The 27,463-nt window shown below is 38.9% G+C and overlaps 1 protein-coding gene across 11 annotated transcripts in view; it reads right to left on the bottom strand.

Moving 5' to 3' along the window:
* LOC136864113 (uncharacterized) overlaps positions 1 to 27,463 on the bottom strand; it is a 929,406-nt gene that overhangs the window by 566,816 nt on the left and 335,127 nt on the right. For all 11 annotated transcript variants that reach the window (XR_010859273.2, XR_010859274.2, XM_067140697.2 and 8 more), the window contains exon 10: positions 6,129 to 9,383. Coding sequence is in view for 9 of the 11 variants with exons in the window: in XM_067140697.2 (XP_066996798.2) it covers positions 6,129 to 9,383 (3,255 nt within the window). In the remaining 2 variants the exon portion in view is untranslated. The remainder of the gene's footprint in view (positions 1 to 6,128; positions 9,384 to 27,463) is intronic.

The following is a 27,463-nucleotide window of genomic DNA, read 5'->3' as shown; positions in this document are numbered from 1 at the left end:
GCAAAGGAGAAAATTCTTGATAAATACATCAGAAGAACAGTGCAACTGAACTCAACGTTACATGAAAATCAGCTTGCATATAGACCTGGCAGATCCACTGAAGTAGCACTCCACCTGTTGGCTTGTAAACTTGATGAAAGCCTAGAATATAAAGAAATTGCACTGGGGGCATTTCTAGATATAGAAGGAGCCTTCAGCAATACAACGTATGACTATGATCAATGTGTTGGAAAACAGCAAGATGAGTAAAATCGCCGTCAAATGGATTAAATCCATGTTACACAGAAGGAAGATAAAAGCAACCCTGTTTGACCTGTTTGAAGAAACGCTGATGGTTAGGGCCACCCGAGGCTGTGCTCAGGGAGGAGTTCTCTCACCTCTGTTGTGGAACCTCGTGGTGAACAAAATCATAGCTAAGGTCAACGAACAGGGTTTCTATACACAAGGATATGCAGATGACTTAGTGACTGAGGTACGAGGTAAGGTGATGAGTGTTATCCAGGACCTCATGCAAAGATCACTCAACCTCGTGGAGAACTGGTGTCGGGAAGAACAACTATCAGTCAACCCAAACAAGATAACTCTGGTCCCTTTTACAAGAAGGAGAAAATTAGAGGGAAAGAGATCACTGAAGCTCTTTGGGCAAGATATATATATGGAAGAACAGGCACTGCACCTAGCTGTAGTGTTAGAGAAAAATCTAACCTGGAATCCACATATAGAAAGGAACATAACCCGGGCCAAGAACTTGCTGTATGCATGTAAAAGAGCCGTTGGGAAGACATAGGGCCTAAGTCCATCAAAGGTAATGTGGATATACACAACGATCATTAGACCGTTGATGGCCTATGCTGCAATCTTCTGGCGGCAGAAAGTAAGTCAAGGAAAAGTCGGCAGTAGATTGGATAGCCTACAAAGAATGGCATGCATAGCCATAACTGGGGCTATGAGAACTATGCCGATAGAAGCCTTAAATACTTTACTAGACCTCCCATCACTATGCAATTTCATAAAAGGACAGGCTAGAATGAGTTCATATAGATTGGCACAGAGTGCTGGAATACACAAAGACCCAATCTAGGACACTGTAAAATTAACAGAGTAATAACAGAGGAAGTTCTACACACACCTTCTGATCATATGATACTAAGGTACAGCTTTGAAAAACTGTTTGAGACCCAGATAATAAAAAAAGAAGACTGGGATATCAACAAAGGGAATACTGAAATAGAAAATATAGTGCGGTGGACTGATTGCTCAAATTCTGTGGATGGCACAGGAGGAGGGATCAACGGGGGAAGACCTGAGAGATCAATCCAGATGAGCCTGGGCAGACACACTACAGTCTTTCAAGCTGAAATGATAGCTTTCACAACATGTCTTGAAGAAAATCTGAAAACGAACTATAGGAATAAGAACATTCTCACTTTTACGGACAGCCAAGCGGCCATTAAGGCACTAGAGGCAGTCTAGATAATACCCAGAATGGTCTGGTATTGACACTCACTTCTCCTGAAGCTCTCAAAGTACAACACTGTCAAAATAATATGGGTACCAAAGCATGCAGGTATAGAAGGAAATGAAAAGGCAGATAAACTGGCCAGGAAAGAGGCAGAAACACATTTTGTAGGCCCAGAACCTGTATGCGGGATTTCCTATGGACAAGCCCGATACTACATAGGAAAATGGGTACAAAAGAAACAAATGGGAAATTGGAAAAATACTCCAGGATGCAGGCTTGCAAAGGATCTGATAAAAGGACCAAACAAGAAGCGCACTAAAGAACTGTTGAAACTCAGCAGAGAAAATATAAGATGGGTAGTAGGACTGTTGACAGGACACTGCCAACTGAAAAAACACCTACATAGAATTGGAGTAATAAGAGACAACATATGTAGGAAATGCAATGAAGTAGAGGAATCAGATGAACACATACCTTTTGAATGTGAGGCACTGGGTAGAATCAGACTCTCCACTCTAGGACTACCAGGCGAAGAGACAGAAAAAATCCAATAAGACCCAATAAGAATAACCTGCAGCTTTGTGAAGGGAGCAGGTATACAGTATCTAGGTGGGAATAAAGGAAAAACATGGAGCAAAAGATCTTAGAGGTCGACGCTAATTAGGAACTAATATTTAAAGGCCCCATGAAGAAAAGAAGAAGATAGTAAAAGGAGAGCCACTACAGAACAGGACAGAGGCATCTAAAGATGGTATGGACACATGAAGAGGATTACAGAGGAAAGAATACCGAGTAGGATGCATGAAATGGAGATGATGATAATGCTTGTTGTTTAAAGGTGCCTAACATCTAGGTCATCGGCCACTAATGGTACAAAATGGGACTAAATTTAATGACAATTTGAAAGTCCAAAATCATCCACTGACCAGAATTCAAAACGTGACGATGAAGAATGAATGGATGAATATGAATGTAAAACACTGACCAGAATTCAAAACGTGACGATGAAGAATGAATGGATGAATATGAATGTAAAACAATCAGTCGATTTGAACCGCAATGCCCCACATTCCCAGAAACTAGCGTAAAATAATAGTAATACTGACCAAGGAACTGCTTCTAAATCACAATCCTGAATCGATGATGCTTGGTGTCTAAAGGGGTCCAAAATCCAGGTCATTGGCCCCTTGTAATGGTCCATATTGCTAGTAAAGTAAAACTATGGTATTTGTCATGTTGCGGTACTAATCAAAAGTAGCAGAGACTCGTGGTATTCCACACATTATGGTACTACTCACAAGGAATGTAATATGCACACGTAATGCAGAGCTATGGTGTTTCTCACGTTGTGGTGCCACTTACAGGCAAAGCAAATCTATGGCGTTCCTCACATAGGTATACTAATTGCAGGGACTCATACTATCCCGTGGTGTTCTCACATAGTGGGTACTAATCATAGGCAATGCAGACCCGCCCATGGCATCGCTCAAATAGTGGTACAAATCACAAGCAACGCCCAGACCCGTGGTGTTTCTCACATAATGGTACTAATTACAGGCAAAGTAAGCCCGTGGTGTTCCGCACGTAGTGTTACTAATCACAGGTAATGTAAAACCCATCCTGATTCACACACTTTTATAATCACAAACCTAACATAGTGGTACTACTCGCAAGTAAAGGCAACCCAGGGTGTTCCCCGCGTGATGGTACTAATTACAATTAGTCTCACGGTCCTAATTCAATCATCCCTTGGTCGCCCCTTTCAGTCACCTCTTACAACAGGCAGGGTATACTGTGGGTGTATACTTTGTGTGTGTGTCCCCTACCCACAGGGGGTTTGAAATGGAGATAACACAACCGAGAAGAAACCAACAGACCGGTTGATAAAAGGAGTGGAAGAGAGTACGCAGAGAAGAGGAGAGGAATGGGCAAGAGTAACGAGGGAGAAGTGGTGGGAAGACAAGGGGAGATGGGGAGGCTTATGTTCCAAGCAGAACTGGCCAAAAAGTGCATGATGATGATATGACAAAAGTCCAATGATAGTCCTAAGAACATATTACAATAATATAGGCTATCTCACATGAAAAAAGGCTTTGAAAGCATGATTGTTGATGTCGAAGGACAGTCAAGTAACCCTTTGTAGGGCAAATGTGATAATAACATAATCACACTTAAAGTATAATTAAATAGTTACATAAAAATGTAATCAGGCTGCATTTTAAATGTATCAACACACCTAACCACGCGTTTTTATGGACACAGATTTTTGTATAATTAATTGTACTTTAAGTGAGCATCATGTCGTGTCATATAATTTCATTCTATGTATATCTTTTCTATGTTTTTGGTTTTTTTTACTAATGAAGTAGCTGGAAATGTCCCAGAAGAAGGGATGAAACATGCTTCTTGACATGATTGCATTTTAATAAGTGAATGCATTGTGTTTAGTATTGAGAGAAAGATGGACTTCTCTAAAAATATTTATAACAAGGAAATTTATTTCTTGTAACCTTCCAGATACTTTGGAAAAGGGGAAGCTCGCATAATCCTCTCATAATTAAATGCTCGGGTTTCATCTATGAGTGCTTTCTAGTGCTATCAGCAAGGCCTAAAATCAATTCATGGGGTGATGGCAGTGGAGAGCTGGACTTGTTGCAAATGATTCGATCCTGACTGGCTGCTGCAGTGGCAAGAGGGTGAGGCCCTAAGTCGGTATAATGTTTGCAGCTGGAGCCAGGATAACAAGTTTCTTCGAAAGCCTTACATTAAAATGGCTAACACTCACAATATTGTTCTAATATACATCAACTAAGATCAGGCCTACATAACCTACTTTAAAATCATTTTTAAATACAGTACTTAACCTTTAATTCATGCATTCACTGTATTAGAAAATAACACTTATTTTGTATAGAATTTAAATTCTCAGCGACTTGTCTCTTTCATAAAAATGCCTGATGCACTGCCTCACTGACATTCTCTTCCATACCTACTGCATTTCCACTGGAATATATCATCTATATTTCAGGAAGTTACAATTGTTATCAAAATACCTGGCACTGAAAAAACATAATCATAAAACTGAGAGCAGTTTAAGTCTTTGAAATTAATTTTATTAAAACTATTCCTTCTACAGATACTATTGATGATTCATTTCTCTCATCTGGCCACTGAGATGAAATTAATGAAAAACTCTCTTATGTTAAGTGACAGCAAAAGGATATTGAGCAATTTTTAAGAGCTCAGAGTTGGAGATTTCAAAAACAGTATCACTGAAATACCTTACCCGCTTATCACTGGTTGACATTTCTTTGAAACTTGAACCTTTCTGTTCAAGAAATTGGTTTACATTACACAGCTGATCACATGACTTTAAATCACTCTCTAAACCTTTTTAATTCAGAAAGTCAACACACTTCTGAACATCATTTATATGCACCATAACTCTTAAATTCACTCACTCAACACACTTAAATTCTGAAAATTACACCACATTCCATTTCTTTAAATACTGTAATCTTATCATACATTGAAACAGTATCTTTCATGAAACTGTCCACATCTAAGTTGTACCCCTCATCCATAGATTAATCTAGCATTTGCTTTGTTTTGTTTTTACTGAAGTAAATGACATTTCTGATTTATTCTTAAAAGAAAAGGAGCATACATTATCTAAAATACTAGTACTGTCAATAATGGACTGTTTCTCCTTCTGTTGTGAAGAACATGGATCAAAGAATGCATGTATTATGATTTTTTCAAAGCGATTTTATAAAATGCTTTAAATATTTTAGGACTGGGCACTGATAAACACTAAGTTTTAAAAGCAGTCCTCCACAAACTATCAAGATGGCACCTCAGTTAAGTGTTGATGCCTGCCCACCTGATGAAGCTGGGAAGCAAAAACGAGCTCGTCAGGAGATGGGTGTAAGAAGAACAGGCACTGATGAGGAGAGAGCCTATTAGAAGATAAGGAGATTGTCCTTGTCCTTTTGTGTTTCCATGTTTGTCCTACTCTCCTATTTCTATTGCTCCCTTTTCCTACAATGACCTGCCATTGTGCTGATTCTATTACATGTGTTCCTTTTTGATTTATTACCAATTACAGGTACTGCAATCTGGCAGCACATTCCCAGGTATTTAGAAGCATTTGCACCCAAGGCATATCTGAAGTGTTTTAGCAGATGTTAAAATTCCCTGTGGGTAATATTATCATTATTATATTCATAGATAACTAAAGAACAGAATAATGGTTAGTTTAAAAATACCAAAAAACCACAAATTCTCACTCAAAGCAGTAAAAGGTAAATATTTAATTAGTAATAACTTTACATCTAAAGGAATTTGTGAAATATGTAACTCTTAACCTTTTCCCTGTAGAATTGATCTACATTAACAAAAATAAGACATGGCTGCTTATAAATGGAGGAAATACGTTTTTAGAGGAAATACCGATTGAAGAAAGCTATTTTATAGCCTAGAAAGTAGGTCCAGTAACTTAACAAGTTCTTCAAACATTAAATACCAGAAGAAAAATCGTTAAATGAAGAAAAAAAGAAAACAAAAACAAAAAAATACAAAAGTCAAGAATATTCTACATGGAATGAATTGAAGACAGTAAAGAAAAGTAAAAAATATGTCCCACATGTGAGTTTGGCAGTCTTACCTGGTACTAAGGCGTCTCCAACAGACTGTGAAGTAGAAACATCTGACACAGGACTTCTTCTATTTCCTAATTCTGAGCTTCTATATGGTACACCGATCAGTTTATCAGTTAAGGGAACACTATAATTTAGCTTTATCACACGTGCTGTATCCGTAGCCTTATTCAAGTCTTTCTTTGTTCTGCTTACTGTCTTGGCATATGTTCTTCTAGAATATTTGTCTGTATTATATGAATTAGCGTCCACGGTTGTTTTACACACGGAAACATACTCAGGTCTGACAACAGAGCCATTAGAACCGTGGGTAATGTTACCCTCTAGTTTCAATGGCTGAGATGAAGGCCGAGTTTTAGGTGGAAATCTAACAACGCTACTCCATTCACACTGTGATGTATCATTAAAGTTACTATTTGGAGGAGACAAGTCACCAGCATCTACATCACTAGAACTACCATCCCTACAAGAAAGACCACTTGCTTTTCCTTGACATGACTGCCCCTTGACTGTAGATGAGGATGGAAGCTTCTCATTATCACGGTCAGCTTTTCTTCTTGGTTGGCGTCCAATTCTATGAGTAATGCGTCCTCTGATATGCACAGTTTCTGTAACTGTTTCTGTAACTATTCTTGTACCTGCACGCTTAATGGGAGCTAACGACCAGCTGTCTGATGCAGCAGTGCTTACAGCACACTTCTCAGCACCGTACAGTGTCAATGAGTTGTCTGAATTGTCAAAAGTATCTAATAAAGACGAGCCATTGACAAATGACTCGAATTCTTGCTGAAGAGCATTCATATCCCGCTGTTGTGCGGAGGATAATGTTACTCCCGAGGAAGGAACACTCCGAGAAGGTTTGGCAGTTTTACACCCACCATATGTTCTAGGTCCTACAGAGCTGGACTTTGCTGAAGTACAGTCAGGTTTTTGCTTCTCATGTTCAAGATTGCTTAAGTGAGAACTGTTGGTCATTTTGCTCTTTGGTAAAATAATGGTTGGTTTCTTAGACGTAGACCTGCTGCATGTAATACTGCTTACGTTACCAGATTCTGGATAATTATCAGTCTTGATCTCTCTCACAGGCAAACAAACAGGTTTCTCACAGGATTCATCTTTAACTGTCGACAGTCTGCAAGTACCATCAGTCATGTGTCTTTCCTCATTTAATTTTGAGGAAGATTTCGTGTCATTAACTGCAGTAACTGAGGAAGACTCTGTTTTAGGTGATGGCAAAACTGAAACAGGTTCTACTGATGAGGAAATCTTCTCCGATATACCTTGTCTGCACCCAGATCGTTGAACTTTATCAGAAAGATATTCACCAACAAGTTGACGAGCAATGGCTTTGATCTTCCGCTTGTACGCTAAATAACCATCAGCTTTATCACTTATACTTGTCAATTTGGAACATGAAGAACTGCCTTCTCCCTTATTAAATACTTTTGGAGTGGTGGTGGTTCTTATGTTTTGCTTTACTGTATCAGAACATGATTGTGTATTCGACAATTTGGAACTTTCACAGTCTTTCTGAATGCCATCAATGATCGATGTATTAAGCAAGTCTTCCTTAGCAGTAACAGGTGACTTAGATATGTCTGCTGAATTTAATTCCTCAACAACAGAATTCCTTTCACATTTAGATACATTCTGTACACCACTCTGCTTATTACAAGCTGGGTCTTCATTTCCTTCTGATTTGTTCTTACTACCAGATAAAGGCATAACCTCCTTTGTCTGCATATTATAAATCAGCAGTTCACGGTTGGGTCCAAATGCTAAACGTAACTGGGTTTGCTGGAGGGGTACAGTCTTAGTGGCAGTGTTAGGAACACCATTATTCTTTACATCACATTTTTCAAGAAGTTTTGATCTACTGCCCAGATTATCAGCTTGCCCAGCAACATGAGTATTACCAGTTTTAAAACCTGCAGAAATTTGTTTCTGAGGAATCACTTTTGTTCTTGAAGAGGTTGGTAATTCAACAGTAGCTTGTAAGGACAGTGTTTCTGTAAGGGATTCCACTTGAGACTTGGAGCCTTTATAGGTTGCACTTGTTCTTGAATGCATAGCTCGTACAGAGCTAAATTTGGAAGGCTTTCTTAGGTCACGAAGAGCTTGAGAAGCATTTCCGCTAGTGGAAATCTTGGCCAATTTTTTTACTTTATTTACGACAAGTTTGGAACCACCGAGTCTGCTTGAAACTACAGGCTCCCTCTGTTGTGAACACACTTGTTTCACTGCTCTCTGTTGAGCTGACAATCCTCCAACATTACTAGTACTACCCATCTTAAGTGTCTGATTTGCACTTGTACCGGGCAGTGCAACATAATCTATTCTAACCTTTGAGGATGAACTTGACGGTAGTTGATTAATGCTATCTAATTTTGGTTTTTTAATAATCTCCTTGGCTAAATCTGTCAAGCTTCCACCAGGGAAAGAGATTTTTCCAGTCTTCATTGTAGTATGGGAAGAATACACTGCACCAATGCTACATTCAGTCTTCACAGCTTTAACATGCTGTAGTTGGGGCTGCAAAGGATTAAAGATTTTATTTACGCCTGAATCCTGAAGTGCAGAGTACGGCTGCCTACTAGTCTTACTTAATACATTCAGTGGATTTGTACAAGCAGGGCGTTGTGGCATATCATTTCTTGTAGCATGTAAGGGGGTATTTAGGCTACCATACACTACATCAGGCATAGTTCTTGTCAAAGAATTGGCAGGTTGTTCTAATGGTTCAACGTTATGAAATTTCATGTACTCCTTAAGGTAGTTGTTAACCGAGGGTAAAGGATATCGGCAGTAATAATTTTTATGATTTGGCCAAGGAGTCAAGCTTACACTAGCAGGAGTAGTACTGATCAACGATGAGCAAGTTTTTGCCTGTACTGAATTACATCTCCTACATAGACTTAGTAGTTTATCATGTTCACAGATTTGATTTCGTGAAAGAGAAGTTTTTGGCTGCACTGAATTACATGTCCTACATAGACTTAGTAGTTTATCATGTTCACAGATTCGATTCCTTGAAAGAGAGGTTCTTTCAGGTGAGTTTGTTCTTGACCTTTTCATCAATGGTTTTTCCCATTTATTTGTTACTTTAGGAATTCTTTCCCCACCCTTAGCTATTTGAGATGCATCTTTGAGAGTTCCTTCAGAATCGGATGCATTCGACTTCCTCTTCTTGTTCTTCACATCTCGACGCTTTCGCCTTCGCTTCTCCTTGAAGCTTGCAATGTACTGCTGGGCTTCATCAGGCTCTAAAATAAGAAGACAAAAATTTTCTCTGTAAGTGACAGCTAGTGTTTAGATCCATTAAAAACCAAACACAGTTTCAGAATTCGGAAAACTAATAAGACAATGCTAAATATTTTGTGTTTTGCTTTCACTAAGATGATTCATTAGACAATCAATGCAACTATAATTGATCAGCTGGTGTATGAGATTCGAGTTCCTCTTAGTTGGACCATCACACATCAAAGTAAAGCAGCTTAGGTTGCTGAGGATGCAACTCACTCCTTTATACCAGCCAATTGGGAAGTTCTACCTAATTATCTTGACAAATGTGATACTTGGGGTAATTTACACTACCGGTACTTGTTCTTCCTTGTCTTGTATTGTGCAAGTGCTGGGCATGAAAGTATAACAGTGATAGTGTATCTAACCGACAAGCAACTGGATGTGGACTTTACACTTAACTTGGAAGGTTAAAAATATAAACCTGACTACAGCAAGTCTCGATATTTAACAACGTTCTTTAACCTTAGAACTGGCAATATTAATTCTTGTGGTAGTGGCCATATTTGGCAGGAAGTTTTATATATCTATGTAAAGCTAATACACTGAGGATTTTTGTGTTGACATGGAATTGTATAAATATATTGACAAGAAAAATGTACAGTCTGTTCAAAAAGATGAATTCCCAAATTCAAAATAATAATAAAAGTTTTCATCATATGTACACAGAAGTGAAACATGTCAAAAACAATCTGAGATATACGAATTGTCCGTAATGTACCTGTAATGCATTAGCAAAAGTTACATTACTCTGAGGAGTATATTCTTGAAAATATTAGGGAAAATGTATTAGCGTGCCTTGCTCAGAAGGCATGACCTTAGACAGCTTTGTTGAGATAGGCTGCTGTATTGCATCACTTTCAATTTCCGATATTTGATGGGACAAAATAGCTGATACAAATTCCAAATATGACTCAGAATCTGTTGGTACATTCCCTATATCCTCAAAGTCAGATCAGACACTTTCACTGCCCAACAAATTTTGCCAGACTTCATCACTAATTTTCCATAATAATGATGCCACATTTAGGCACACACTGTGAAAAAAATAATTATATAATCAATCAAATAATACATATACAGAAGTAAATAACTCGCACCAAACTAAAAACTATGAAATAAAATGAAATAGAATAGCAAAGCAGAGCCCGGCGGTTTGTCTACAAACACTACAGGAATGGCGCTCAACCAGATGGTTGGAAAACTGCACTCATTTATTTCCATGAATTTGTACCCAAAGAGGTTGTAACTTGGAATGAAACTGAAGTCACGGCTGCTGTGGACATCAAGAACGACAAAAATTAGATTATCATAACATCATTTGAAGAATTGAGGAAGTTATGCGATGAAATACAAACATGCAGAATATTCTATAGTGTCACTACAGCGGGGACCAAAGTGTTGAATATTCGACAGTTACCGTTTCTGGAATTAAGGCTAATACATTGCTAGTAACAAGATACAAATGAATGTCTTCAAGACTATCAAACAATACATGTAATTAGCTTTTTCAGTACAACATGAACTAGATCAATAACATAAAGAGGTGAAAGCTAACTTCCTTGGCATTCCCTTCTATATCACCTTGCTGGGAATAACTACAGCAACCATAACTAGTAAACTTAAACTAAAAGGTTTTAACTTTCAATTTTACAACAGTCAAGTCCACAAAACTTCCAGAATTTCTCAAGGTCTTAAATTCAAAGCAGAGGAGAATTTGTCTGAATACTCCTCTACAGAAGTAACACTCTAATTATGTGTCGTTTTCGCCTGGGACGTTCTGTTTAATACTCATATAGTGCCATCTAATTTGCTTGGCAGTTCGACCATGATCCCCTCCAGTGCCAGATTAAAAAGTGTCGGTGATACAGAATCTCCTTGTTTTAGTCCTGCATACAAGACCCCCCAACGTAATTCATCAGAAGAACAACGATTCCGCTTCAAAGTGGATACAAGCCTTACTGCAGCTAGGATGACATCACACAAACTTGTGGATAGTTTTGTCCGTATGATTCGCGCAATGAAAACATGCGCCAAAGTCATGCGGTACATCTGTGTTTCGTAGTCAAGAAATGTCCCCTCCGTAGTGTAGGCCCACCACAATTCTGATGAAGTCGTACAAATAGGTGAATAGTTTCGCGTCCGACCTACACAATTAAAGCATGCATCGGTCATGGTATATGTCTAGTTTTTGTAGTTAAGAATGTCTGCCAGCGTAATGGTTAGCACAATTAGCTGCCGTTCTCAGCAGCCTGAGTTCGATTCCCGGTACCGTATTGCCAGAGATTTAAGAATAGCAAGAAGTTGATATGCGGTAAAAATAGTACATGCAGCTCCCCCCATAGGGAGCTGCACCACCTTGGGATGAGGAAACGAGTTTATTTTAGTGAAGAAATATTCATGGTTGTTGCTATTAATACAGCAGATGAGATCATTAACAAAGTGATCGTTTAATATGTCGTAACTCGGGCCAATACAGCCTACAATACGCGAACCTTTTCATGATACCTGAGCTCCCTAGTGTTGAATCGGTAGACCTCGGTTATCTTCGAGATTCATATTGGCAACCTTTGACACACAAACTATGAATTGCTTATGCATCGCCATGATACATCTGGCGCACACTTAAAGTACTAGTACTGTTGTTTACGCAGCAAAGCCAAACTATAGAATTTATGCTAGGAACAAGATTCACATCGAGAAATGTTATATAATGTGTATGTGACACAGTTGTTGGCTTAACATAATGTAACGTGTTGGCGGGGTAGATAAATAAATGAGTACAGCACCTGGTAGCGTCCTATTTGTAAGATTTATTAACTAAGCACTATAATTACAGATTTACACACAGACGATAGCCGAGCTTACAACTTACACACGTACACGATCACACACTTACAGACGGTTCGCGCTCTCTCTTGGTTTCTCTTATGTTCCATCTACAATGAGAGAGAGAGAGAGAGAGAGAGAGAGAGAGAGAGAGATATCAATTATTTACAGTACACTCTCTCAGCCACCCACTCAAACTCGTTAGCGCTGTCACGGTTCACAGCCTACACGTCAGCCTCGCAGGTCGGGATAGTATCCGCTGTTCACTCAACCCGTTGAACTCCGCAGTCTTCACACGTCGTCTCCTAGTGTTCCCTTCTTCGCCGCTCCAGAACACTCCAGGTTCTCCTCCAGCAGCCAGCCTCAAGGGACACACACACACACACACATGACGTCAGGGGAACATGCACGAGTCCTCGGATCCAACAGGCTGATACTTGATCGGGCTGACATCTCAGCCCAAGCTACCACTGACTGCGCTCTCCGCTCACTCACTCTCTAACTCTCGCTCACCAATTCTCATTGACTACCTCTCACTGACTCACTCTGTAGGCAACTAACTGCTCTTTTATACCTGCGCGAGCCCTTCTGGAATAGTCCGGATGTTCGATGGATCGAGGGACCTTGCGAAATAGAAGACTCCAGATTAGTCTTCCAGTCGTTTCCATAGTTCGCTGCGGCGCGACCACAGATAGAAGTGAGAAGGGTCGGCCCAGCGCTTGAGTGTTGCTCGCGACTTGGCGCGCTCGAGCGTAAGGGGGGTGGGGTGATAGGTGACAGCCCCGGCGCGTAGCGAGTTAGCATGGCGGACTCGACAACCATTACAATACTGAAGGTTTAGAAAATTCATATCGATCGATCATATTATCGATTCAATTCAGATTTCATTTCCATTCAGTTAGCAGTATAACCTGAAGCGGGAGAGCTCCCTCTTTACTCCTCACCCGAGTAAAACTTAGTATCAAGATATGGTTCCCATACTGTACGTATATCTTTGGAGAGAAATAGGTTTAAAACGCGATAAAATCAATCCAATGATAACGATTGTTTTATTCGCCGACGTACCTAAATAATAATAATAATAATAATAATAATAATAATCATAATAATAATAATAATAATAATAGCTGGAACCCAGTAAACATCGGGACACGAAAAAACAAGCTTGAAATTCCATGCTTAGACTTCGCGGATGACCTGGCCCTTTTGTCCAGCGATGAAGTCACAGCAATAAAGCAAGTTGAAATTCTCCAAGAATGTGCCAGAAAGGTCGGACTTCATATCTCCTTCCAGAAAACTGAATTCTTATGTGCAAAACTAGACATCCATAGTCTCAATACAAAATACGGACAAATCAACAGAGTCCCTCACTTCAAATACCTGGGCGAAATCCTCGAACCAACCGGACAAGAGAAAATAGCCCAAAACAACCGTGTCCAAAAACTCAGAAGAGCTTATGGGAGAACAAGAGAAATCTACAACAAAAAATGTATGTCTCTCCACGTTAAGATTAAACATTACAATACTGTAATCAAACCGGAGGCTTTAGATGCAGGGGAAACTCTAACGCTTCACAGAAAGGGCGAACTGGAAAATATCCTAAAAGAAGAGCGAAAAATCATGAGGAAAATTTTAGGACCAAGACACACGGGAGAAGGGTACCGCCTCCAAACCCAGAAATCCACAGAAAAATTATCTAATATTGCTGCAGACCTCAAGAAAAAGAAGGCTAAAATTTTATGGACATGTTAAGAGACTTCCAGAAACTAGACTAACCCACCAAGTTCTTGAAAGAGTTGACAAACTGAAGAATTTTCCTTGGATACAACAAACAAAAACGGACATGAAGAACGCACAAATTCTCTGTGAAGACATTTTGAATCGAAATATATATAGAATTGACAATTGGGAAGTTACTCCAGAGAATGAAGTACCAAAAAGAGCAGGTACCAAGTGTACGGAAGAAAGGAAAAGGATCTTTAGTCAACAGATGAAAGCATCCTGGATCCTCCGCAAACGAAATCATAAATAAAGCTTTGTGTGTTCCGAAAGGGACCATTCACGCATAATAATAATAATAATAATAATAATAATAATAATAATAATAATAATATTGAATTTATATCCCCACTAACTACTTTTACGATTTTCAGATATGCCAACAGAACATACTATGCTTTAATTAAAAAAAATACGGAGGCAATGAACGTGCAAAATTGAACGTTAAACGCATTAACGCCACACCTGTAGATATCCATATATGCAATAAGTTTTCCCATTATATATTTTTATTCTTTCCGTCGTGGAACTTCGACACTAAACGGGCATTTAGTAGTATACACTAGCACAAAAAAGTATTGGCACAGACACCTTTTCGCATATAATACAATATTGTATAAATACTAGGAACATTATATCATTAACCCTTACTCGATAAAGGAAATAATGTGTTTATTAAACTATTTTCCTAACACATGCAATCTATTAAAAGTATCGGCACACTGTACGAAATATTATTGAACTTTACAGACAGCGCCGCGCGTACCAGATTTGTGCAATCGGAGTTGACAAACAGTTTAATCGCTTGCCTGGCGACCAGTGTATGGGTCATTCACTTGTAATGATGAATCCGAAGGGGAAGGAGCATTCCGTGTTGTTCGCCAACAAGGTGGTTTTCTTGCATTCGCAGGGTAAAAGTTACTGTGAAATTGATAAAGAACTTTCCGTTACTTATACAACAGTCCAGGCAATCGTCCAGAAGTTTCAAGAGACTGGTACAACAGACAATAAACGCAGATCTGGACATCCAAGTGTTCTTACATGTAGAGAGCATCGAAGCATAGTTCGTCTTGCACTAAAAGGGCCCTTTAAAAGAACAGGGTCGATTGTATCGGACATACAGTCTACGTCCAAAAAACAGGTCAGAGCTCGAACTATTAGGAATGTTTTGAACGCAGCTGATATGCATGGGAGATCTCCCAGAAAGAAACCATTTATTCTGGGAAGTTAACCGAAGAAAACACCTGCAGTTCGCCAAAGATTATGTCAATAAATCGATTGAATTTCGGAATTCTGTGATAATTTCCGACAAATCCAAGTTTTACTTGTTTGGATCTGATGGAAATGTAAAGGTGTGGTGCAAACCAAATACAGTGCTCCAATCACAACATGTCCTACCTACAGTAAAACATGGGGGAGGAAGCATAATGGTTTGGGGATGCATGGCAGCTTCTGGTGTTGGTAACTTGGAAATTATTGAAGGTGTCATGGATCATAGTAAATATATGAATGTGTTGCGAGGCCACTTATGAAGCAGTGCACAGAAACTGGGTCTTGATGGAGTCTTTTAATTTCAACAAGACGACACGAAAAATACGGTTCTGCGAACGCGGAAATGGTTATTACATAATGCACCAAGAAGAGTTTTCGTTCCAAACAGAGCCCTGCTCTTAACCCAATACAGCATCTTTGGGCTCACTTATGAGACAAAAGTTTGAAAATGTCGTTCTACAGGGAAGCGAGAGTTTCAGACGGAGTTGTTGGAGGAATGGTCGAAGATCTCACGAGAGATTACTTGCAACTTGGTTTCCTCCATGCTACGACATCTACAAGCTGTCATCGATGTGAACGGTATGCACACGGGCTACTAGACTTGATTTTTTGATTGATTTTTTGTAAATTATTATTTTTGTTGTGAGAAAGCTATTATGCTCGAAGAACCTTACGTTTACTACTGTACATTTCAATAAACATGATAGTGTCCTGGCAACACCTTTATTTATAATAATAATAATAATAATAATAATAATAATAATAATAATAATAATTGTATGGCCTCAGCTACCGTGTGCAGACATTTCAATTTGACACCAACTGGCTGTCTGCTCGTCAATTTGGACGTTCCGTTTTACTCTAGGCCCACTAGATGGCAGACAGAGTAAACCGGATCTCTCTTGGGCGTCTCTGGCTGAGATTTAATGAATTTTGTCGACATCGTACGACATGGAGTGTCTAATGGACTTTCTTCCGCCCTTCAAAAATCCGACTACCTCTGCCGGGTTTGAACCCGCTATCTTCGGATCCGGAGGCTGACACTCTACCACAGATCCACAAAGGCAGCTACCTTTATTTATGTGGAATGTATATATAATAGTAGGTGTGCCAATACTTTTTGGTGCGAGTGTACCTAACCTAAACAATGCGGTCTTTCTTATTTCAATTACAGCTGTTTAGGTAAATCCTGATATGATAAATTTAGAGAACAAGCACGAAATATACTTGGAAATGAACATCTGGCTTTCAATATCCGTAGTTATCCAAAGAATGCTACGAGTCACTATCTATTACATTCGGAAGTACAACTTGTAACATACGCCAGTTATCAGCCGGTGGGTTGGCATGCTTTTTAAAACACGGCTTTATTCAGAAGGGGTGGCTTCTGCTACACGTACACCAATTGGGAATAACAGAGACCATCTCCAGAAACCATTTGTGGATAGATTCTCACCGTTTGGACTATACAGTCGGGAACAAAACTATTTTGTACGTCACAAAAAGGCGGTATCTCAAATACTCGCGATTGCCATGAGAATGACGTCATTTGGAATCATGACACGCCAGTGGCAGGGAAGTTGGCGGCACAAGACAACGATAATTCAAATGAAAGTAATGATCAGGTTTACTGTGTGGTAGGCCTACTGATTAACTGACAGACATAAATGACTGCCATTACATTCTTTTGTATTAATATTGCATAATCCGATACCCTTATCCCTTTTCTCTGCGGGGTCGAGTATGAAATGAGAAGAATCTTAGTAGCAAGTTTTTACGACCTCATGCCCTTCCTGATGTCAACCTCATCAGAGGAGTTAATGAGAATAAACGAATGACGTGATGTAAGAGCAACTAAAACTGACTATATTTACTTTAGATGTAGGCATAAGTCATGTGTTCACCATTTATTCTTTTTAAATTTAGAAATACTGCCAACTAAAATAGCCAGTAAAACTCAGAATACATGCATACGTTTGTTAAAGAATAGTGTCGAATGTTAACATATACAATTTATAGCTCTTTATAGCCTAGAAGTCATGTGTTCAATGCACAAAATTTGAGGTTACCGCATATTGCCCCCCCGCCCCCCTACTTTTAACGGCTGTAAATGTGGGGGAAAAAAGGGGGGATCTAATACGCAAAAATTGGTGCATGCCTGTGCTCGACAGTTAAGGCTTTAAGAAGATGACCGCCCATGATGTTCTTACGAAGCGTCTCCCTTTTACAGGTTATAAACTGCAGCTGTTACACTCACTGTAGCAAGCCTACAAACCCAAATGAGCAGCATTTGCTACTGAGATGCTTAATGCAACTGATGGTGATGAACCCTTCTGCCAACCATGAAACGCACTGAACCTTTGTTTGCACAGGTGGCATCTCGACTGGCATGATGTGGTGTCCTACCTTCTCTAATTGTTGTGTGCCAGAGTTCCATTCCCTCCTTCATCTCTCCCTGCCCCGCTCTACCAAACAGTTGTACGTAAACATGACGAGATTCTCTTCAATATGGTGTGGGTTACAGGGTTGTCTTGCTCGTAATTTAAAAGTTATACAGCTCTGAAACTGAACAGCTGCAACTGAAGCTATTGGTAAAGGTGTTGCCTGGACAGTCGTCCTCAAACAGTTGCTCTATCCGTACCATGTTCAATAGGGTGTTCCTTATTTTTCAAAGTTTTTAATTTTGCAATGCATAGCTTATTGATTTATTCATTTGGGCCTAAAACACCCAAAAACAATTTTTTACCTTATTTGGAACACTGCAACCCGTGCCAACTCGCGCACAAACATGCCTATACAAGTTGCGTCACAAGAGTGGCGCGCTCTCATTGTTATCGTCGCTTAGTTTTCGCTTATCGGGTAGCTAGCACGGATTGTTTTATTTTGAATATGTCAGTGGAACTAAGGAGCAATTCAAAAAGCATTTTCTTGGTTGGTGAAGTAAATCACCAAATAACAGGTGCAAAATTACCACACAATCGTCAAGTTTTCGCAGTTCTATTTTTCAACATACGCGAGGTTAAGTTGACTGTTAGTGAAAGCGCAAATCTTGTCATTTGGGAGTGCAATATATTCTGAGAAAAGGCTAGAATACCTACCAGAGCTGTGCCTAATTGTGTTAAGAAGTTACTTCGGGCGAGAACTGCAAAAAAATAGCAAGAAAATTCAGGATTTACACAGGCGCCGCGAAGAGAACTTTAAACTTGAATTAGATAATTTATTCGATATCGCATATGCTGATGCTCTTGAAAGAATAAAAATCGGGTGTTGACAAAAAGTTGGCTGATATTGAAGAAAGGGCCAGGCTGAGAAAACTTGCAGAAGATAAAAAGAGACTAAAGCAAATGCCTTCCGCAAGCTCGTTGGAATCTGCGACTTTACAGACTTTTGATACACATGAAGACGTAGAATAACAATCCACAAGCTCTGAAGAAAGCCTGGAAGAATCTGTGCCATCCACATCTCAATCTGTAAGTTCTTTAGCTACGTCGACAAGAAGAGGAAGAAAATATTTTATCACATCTAAATTAGTTGCAACTTTAGACAGATGTCAACTAAGCATCAGACATTCTGTTTATATAATTCAGTCTGTAGTAGAAACACTTGGTCGTAGTTCTGACAATTACCCGATCAACAAATCTTCTATTCAATGCATTCGAACACAAATGAGAAAAGACAGAGCGAGATCCATTAAATCCGATTTTCAGAATAATGTTCCCGAAGTAGTTACTGTTCATTGGGATGGAAAATTGTTACTTGCTCTGGACGAAACAAGTTCTAAAGAAGAACGCCTACCAATTATTATTTCATATGACGAGGAAGAACAACTTCTTGCTGTGCCGAAGTTAGACAACTCTTCCGGTAAAGAGCAAGCAAAAGCAGTGTCAAATGCCCTTCATGACTGGAACCTGGATGATAAGGTACAAGCTACAACAGCATCTAATACAGGACGCTTGAACGGAGCTTGTGTGCTTTTAGAGCAAAAACTAGAAAGAGAGTTGTTACTCTTTCCTTGCCGCCATCACATTTATGAACTGGTGCTCAAAAGTGTGTTTGAATCAAAGATCCAACAAATCACTAGCAGTCCTGATATTCCGCTGTTCGAAATGTTTAGAGAGAACTGGAAGAATATTAATCCTAGTGCCATCGAACCGTGCACTGATTTTGTCCAACAACATCTCTGTGAGGCAAATATTATTGAATTGGTGACTTTTTTACAATGAGCTGACAAAATCAACTGTACGAGATGATTATCTGAGCTCGCTATTGTTTTTCTGGGTGGCGACATTAAAAATAAAATAAAAATCAGACCTCCTGGTGCAATGCATCAAGCACGGTGGATGGCAAGAGCTATTTTACTCCTTAAAAAGGTGTTTACTGAAGTTCCGGTTTAAAATGATCGCTTACGACAAACAAGCTTTACAAGATGATTGTTTATTCATTGTGGCAGTTTACGTGAAGTCCTGGCTTGGATGTAGTTTGGCGATAAAAGTGCTGAATCAAGATTTTTGTTTTTTAAAGACCTTAAAAGATTACGAGGGTGAGTCTTTAAACAAGTTCAGTCAACACTTGTGGTACATGTCAGAGGAAATAGCCATCCTTTCAATTTTTGATAATGAAGTTTATGAGCAGGCTAAAGGAAACATTGTAGAAAACTTACAAAAAGAAAGCTTTGGTGATTCCAAAAAGAGATATGTTCCATCGAAAGAAGAGATGTCTGGCTCTCCATATGGTACGTAGTAGACTAGTAGTCTTTAATCTGGTATTTAATTTAGAACTTATTTGTTTTATTTATAGGCACTACAAGTATTTTTTATCTTGTTTCAGGGAAATCTTTGAGTGATTTTGTTTCTGTCAAGAGTAAAAATTTATTTTCACGACTGAAACTTGACAATGGTTTCCTTCAAGAAATTGTATCTTTCATGGAAAGACAACGCGGCGTTCGTGGAAGCTAAAAAGAAGATTTCTACCTTAAAAGCAGTTAATGACACAGCTGAAAGAGATGTTAAACTAATGACAGACTTTCATGGTTTGATTACTGCAGATGAAGAACAGAAGCAGTTCTTATTACATTGTGTGCAAGAACATAGAAAAATTTACCCCAACTGTAAAAAAAGAGACTTTGAAGAGGAAATATCCGAATGAATAACTATAAAATTTGTATATTTTTTGTTACTTACAAGAAGAGCATTACATAAATTTCTGTTTTCATTTATATTTCTCTAAAATAATTGTTTTGAGTGATCATCTACAACTACATTTTAGAGACCCTTTAAGCAGCTATTTTCTAAAACTTTTAGGCCCCATCGGCATGGGTTAAAATTAATGTAGGAAGTTGAAATTCTGTACTTGAGTAACTAATAGACTAATGAACACAATAACGGGGTATGCGTTTCAATAAATGAAAAAAATGTTTTTTTGCCTTTTTAAGGGACACCCTAATGTTTAAGATCTGCAGCCACATGATAGGTCAGCCAGACTGAATTTCTGCCAGTGGTTTCCCTAAACAGGTTCCCATGACCTGCATTTCACAGTGAAGGTTTTGTTTACTGATGAGGTGGGCTTCACGAGAAACAGTAGCGTACATTTTCATAATACCCACATATAGGTCAATACAAATCCACACCTGCACTGGAAGAGAGAGAGAGAAAACACCAGCACAAATTTAGTATCAATGTATGGGCAGACATCCACAGGGAAAGACTGATAGGTCCCTATATTCTACACAACAGGTTGAATCGTCTTGCATATCCTAACTTTCTTCGGGACAAATTACAGTAGTTGCTGGAGAATGTGTCACTACAGGAACGACTGCAAATTTAGACAAACATGATGGAGCATTGGCCCATTTTCATCATAGTGTTAGGCAACACCAAACATGGGTCTCCCACGAGCAAAGGATTAGTGGGGAGGGTTAATACCTTGGCCTGCCCATTCACCTGACCTTAATCCTGTAGACTTCTGGCTTTGGGGACATTTAAAGACTATGGTGTATGCAGTCCCCACAAATGATGTGGATACAATACGAGAATGTGTGCTCTATGCCTGTGATGCAATCCGACAATATCCAGGGTTGTTCCAACAAATGTAAGATTCCATGCGGTGTAGAATGGAAGGATGTATTGCAATGGATGGTGGTCATGTTGAGCACATGTTGTGAAGAGTAGATCAAAGACATGGCGATCAATGATGGTAATGGACCATATCTTCGGAAGTATTGGATTTGCGACCAACATTTTTTTCCTTTGTTGTGTGCTGCCCGATATTGGAACCTTTATCAAGGACACCCTGTACATAAGATGAGCAATAATTTCAAAATTAGAATCTTATATCTGACAATACTGTATAATGGAGGTAAGCCTAGGAATGACATTCTACCATAGAGAAACTTGAAATAAAACGCACATTCTAATGTGAGGGAACAAAGATGGGAATACAGAGAGAAGCAAGTAAGGATGATTAAGTTATTAGTGTTACACTGGATAAGTATTATAACTAAAAGAATAGAATTAAGTAATATAAAAGATGATATTATTATTATTCTTCCTGTCTTTCTCCATTAGGGTCTTCTAGGGACCACGAGACAATTTCAATGCTTCCTCTTTTGTTGTTCCTTCTTCCTCCAATACTCCATCTGCTCACTATGCCTCACTTTTCTCTCCTCTACCGAGCTCGATAGCTGCAGTCGCTTAAGTGTGGCCAGTATCCAGTATTCGGGAGATAGGGGGTTCGAACCCCACTGTCGGCAGCCCTGAAGATGGTTTTCCATGGTTTCCCATTTTCACACCAGGAAAATGCTGAGGCTGTACCTTAATTAAGCCCACGGCCGCTTCCTTCCCACTTCTAGCCCTTTCCTGTCCTATCGTCACCATAAGAGCTATCTGTGTTGATGCGACGTAAAGCAACTTGTAAAAAAATTTTTTTCTCTCCTCGGACCATTTTGAACCCGTTTTCCTTCCTGACCTTGGAATCCTTCCAATTTTAACACTTTCTTTCTAAAAATCTGTGTCTCTGTTGATTCTTCCTCCCTTTTGTTGTTTCTTTCCAAATCTTTTCTGAATTCATTAATCCAGGCTGTTGTTGACTTCTTGTTCCAAAGATATTTGAAGATGTGTTTGGTTAACCTGTTGTCATCCATTCTGTATAAATGTCCAAAAAATATCAATCGCCTCTGCAGCATAGCTTGTGTTATGTTTTCTATGTTCAGGTATATTTCATCATTACTTCTTGATTTCCAGAGTTCTGTAGTTCTTTAGCGGACCGAATATTTTGCGTATAATTTTTCTTTCCAGTACTTCTAATTTATTCAGCTTATAATTCAAGTACCAGACATTCACTCGCATATAAATAATAATAATATATTTACTGCAACCAAATAGCCATACAGAAAGAGAGAGAAAAAAAACATTTATATACACTGTACTCGCACGCTTGCGCCTTGACTGGCATATTCTTTAATCGTTTTTGTTCTTTCGATGCAGAGTTCTACGTGGTAATGTTCACACATGTATCCACATACTTTGCACTTACATGTCTCTGTTGATTCATGGTATGAGGTGTTGGTACAAATTAGATGGTGGAAACAATGTACTGCCACTCTTGTGAACACGTGGCTCATCTCGAAGTTGGATGTTGTCAATGTCTGGTCTATCATGGCCCCAGTTCCAAAGAATTTTGAAGGAATGTCTTCTCATTTTTTTGTTGAGTGTTGCTAGGAGATTTTCTGATGCTCTGGTGTTGGGTAAGGTGAGGTGTGTTCTGAAGTCTTCAATGAGAAAGGATTCTCGCTCTAGAAGGTAGACGAGTCTTGATTTTGTTGTTTTGGATATTCCGATCGCACCTTTTATGTATAGAGCTTTTACTCTTTCTAGACAGGATAGGTTCTTTTCTGTGAGGTGCGGCCATATGATTTCTATCCCATATGTTAGTATAGGCATGTTTTTTTTAATCTAAATAGTGCCATCGCCGTCTCTAGGCTGAGTGTTCTGATGTAGTTGATTTCGTGCATCACCCGTTCTGCCTGTGTTGTTTCTCTGTTACATGCTTTGTAAAGCATTTGGCACTTGTTTGCAGAGATTTCTACCATTGCTGGGATCCTTCCTCCTTGCCTAAATACCATCATTTTTGTTTTTGATGTATTTGTTTTAAACTTGTGTTCGTAGCACCATTCCTCCATATCTTTTATCACATTTTGTAGTTTTGTGATGTCCTTTGATCCGATCACTACATCATCGGCATAGGCGTACGATACTACATCTTCCTTACGAGTTATTCTCATGATTTCTTCTGCTGCCAGGAGGAAAAGCAACGGGCTAATTGGGTCACCCTGTAATACTCTGTTTGTTTGAAGTATCGGTTCTGAGAGTGATATATTGTCATAGATTCTTATTTTGTTCCATTGTAGTATCATTTTTATGGTTTCAGTTCACATATTGTTTCTGTTTAGGGTTTCTTCCAGCTTCTGAGTCACAAGTTCCTGATTTATGAGGTCACATGCTTTTGTGAAGTCTATAAAAACTACATAAAACTTTTCTCTTCTTTCAAGGGCTTCCCATATGTTATTGAGTAGTGATCTTCCTTTTCTGAATCCAAATTGATTTTCTGGTAGATACTCACATATTTCTTCTCTGACTCTTGCGATGATTGTTTTTGTGAATATCTTGAATGATATGCTCTCCAGAGCGATGCCTCTGTATGTGTTTGTGTCATATGGGTCGCCATTGCCTTTATAGAGTACTTTAATAGTTGAATGTCTCCATCTCTCTGGTATTCAGGCCGTCTCAATGCATTTATTATACAAGTTTGTCCATGTAGGCAGTAGGAGATGAGCAGTGTCTTTTATGTACTCACTGTATGTTGTCTGGTCCTGCGGCTTGAGATGATGTTTTGGACTTCATTTGTTGTCAGCAGAGTCTGTTCTGTTGGCTCTAGTGTAATGGTACTAGATTATTTTCTGGGATGTTTGTTATTCCTTCCTTGTTGAGTATATTGCTACAGTGTGTCATCCATTCTTCCATGTTGATATAATGTGTCTGTGGGTGCTTCCTGGGACTTGGGTCTTTGCCTCTTCTACGATTCTTTTACCTTCTTCCTCCCAGTATACTGGTATCCTTTTCTTTTCACGCGTGAGCGTTTTATAGAGACTTCTTTCTCTGTTGTATACCTGATAGAGTGTAAGGTTCTTCTTATTCATTTTTAGTTCACGCAGGGCCTTAGTACTTCTCTTTTTAGCAGGCAGCATTCCTCGTCGAACCATTATTTCGCCTTTCTGTCCTTCCTTGGGGTTGCGGCTTGTATTAGGAGTTCCTCAAGTGTTTGTGCAGCTTCTTCTAGTCTTGATTCTTCAGTTAGCGTTTCTATTTTTCTTATCTGTTGACTCGTCCTTCTATTTTCCCGACGTCAATTTTTCTTGATAATAGGCATTTTTTTTGTGTGTGTGTGTGCTCGCCATCTCCATGAATTTTTACTTTCATGGGGATATGTTTTCTCAATGGTGTGTGATTTGCAGACCAGATAGGGGTTATTTCTCCTTTCCTCTTATAAGTGCAACATCGATCACGCTTGTTCCATTGTGAGATATGTAGGTTGGTATGTTGCTATTATTTAATAGGAGAAGGACATCTTCTTGTAATTTTTCCATTACTAGTTTTGTAATTGTGTACATCCAACCTACAGTTTAAGTCTCCTGCTATGATTAGGGGTTGTCTTGTTTGCTCTGAGTGATTAGTTGTGCTAATTCGTCTATTATTACCAAGCCCGTTGTATGTGGTTGAAAGTAAGCAGGTATAATTGTGATGTGTTTTGTTTCTATTAGTAGAAAGTAATCCAGTGCGTTATTTTTATTGGGGTCAGCAAAGGCTTTATGAGAACAGTTAGTCCTCCTATGTGTCTTCCTCTTTCTCCTTGTTTTGCTTGTAGATGTATGCAACAATATTCTGCATGTTGCCAATGGTCTGTGAGGAATGTTTCTGTTAATATTGTGGCATCCTTTTGGGCAGTCCGTTGGCGACTCGCAGATAAGCTTTCAGGTTTGACTACTGTGTTGTAGTGTTGTATTTTGAGGCTTTTAGATAAACACATTTTGTTGTAAATATTCCTAGTTATACCGTATGCTTTATCCAGAGATGCCAACTTGCAAGACAGGTAATTCGTAATGCAGCCGTTAGGGCATGGAGGTTCGGGGGGGGGGGGTCGTAGAATTTTTTTTCTTTTCGTGATCTTACTTACATATCATTTAAAGCTTGTAGTTGCTGTTTGGTAAACGTACACTGGTGACATGCTTTTCCTTTTCATATCATGCGCATCCTCTGCACTAACACAGCACTTAACAGTTCTGAGTTCATATTAGCACGAAATTCAATCTTGTTCTTCATCATGCGCATCCGAAACACCGCGCTACACACACTACAAAAGACGTGTGAAAGAGATTTTGAGGAACGCATTAAACAGGGCCATTCTTCCGAGTATACCTCCCTAAATTATTCAACTATATTTATTACTAGAGTCACTAGTCACGGTAACGTAATCACACGTATTTTCTTGCACAAGAAATCGCTTCATTATTTCAAACCTTTCGGATTTCGTAACACACGATTAGCATACATCCTAGAAGAGCAATATATGTAAATTTGGCAACCAAAATCGCAATAAATACTTCTTCAACAGTCACGCACACAGTATTCACAATTAAACGGAGTTTGTCACCACTTTACCGCCAAAAGAACTCGCATACTTGCATGGAAATCTGATCATGTGATGAACAAAGACATCAACTCCGCAAGATATACCACTTCACACCGGGCGAGTTGGCCGTGCGTGTAGAGGCGCGCGGCTGTGAGCTTGCATCCGGGAGATAGTAGGTTCGAATCCCACTATCGGCAGCCCTGAAAATGGTTTTCCGTGGTTTCCTATTTTCACACCAGGCAAATGCCGGGTCTGTACCTTAATTAAGGCCACGGCCGCTTCCTTCCAACTCCTAGGCCTTTCCTATCCCATCGTCACCATAAGACCTATCTGTGTCGGTGCGACGTAAAGCCCCTAGCAAAAAAAAAAATACCACTTCACAGCTGCCTATACTTCCGGTACTGGAAGCACACACTTCTTAAATGAGGGACAGGAAAGGGGTATAAATTATTACTGAGAAATCCAAAAATAATATTCTGAGAATTCAAGCCACCTTGTGTATCCTTTTGAACTTAGATTTAAAAATCAACAAAAAATCGTAATTTGTGGTGTGCGATTCGTAAAGGCGTGATTATGATGGGTAATTCGTAATTATTACGATTGAATCGTGATAGTTGGCATCTCTGTTTATCCATCTTGTGTATCCTTTCTTCTACAGTGTATTTTTCCAAACCGTTTTTTTTTTTTTTTTTTTGAATGGTTTCTCCCAAATATTTAAATTTCTTTACCTTCCTTATTTGCCAAATTTCTGTTATTAGAAATTCTGGAGCATTTTTTATATTTGTCATAATTTTTTTTTCCTTTTTTTTTTTCCCTACAGAAATTCTTGAACCTGTTCTGTTGGCTATTTCTTCCAAGAGATTGACTTTTATTGCGGCATTTTTCAGGTTTTCTGAAAGAAGGGCAAAATCATCTGCAAATGGTAGACAGTTTATTTCAACACCTCTGTTCTTTCTTCCCAGTGTTATTAGTGATGGCTTGTGTTCTTTTAGTTTTTCATTCCAAATTCCTATGATTTTCTCCAGGATGCATTTGAATATGAGTGGAGATAAACCATCACCTTACCTTCACCTGTACTTATTCTGGATTGTTCAGATATTTTACCCATACATTTTACTTTTGATATGATGTCTGTGAGGGTTTCAAGGATTAGGTTTGGCAATTTGGTTTTGACTCCAAACTCTCAGATTATTTTATCTAGAGCTTCTCTATCAACAGAATCAAAAGCCTTTTTAAAATCGGTAAATGTTACTACTATGTCTTTGGAGTTCATTAATCTGTGACGGATTATGGACTTCAGGTTGAATGTCTATTCTGTTGTTGTTGTTGTTATTATTATTATTATTATTATTATTATTATTATTATTATTATTATTATTGTCATGTTACTGGTTTTACATGCCACAAAATACTTTTACGGTTTTTTGAGATGATGAGGTACCGTAATTTTGACCCCCAGGAATTTTTTTATGTATCCATA

The sequence above is a fragment of the Anabrus simplex genome, chromosome 2 (assembly GCF_040414725.1).
Source record: "Anabrus simplex isolate iqAnaSimp1 chromosome 2, ASM4041472v1, whole genome shotgun sequence".
NCBI lineage: Eukaryota > Metazoa > Arthropoda > Insecta > Orthoptera > Tettigoniidae > Anabrus > Anabrus simplex.
This window is presented reverse-complemented; position numbering and strand designations above follow the sequence as displayed.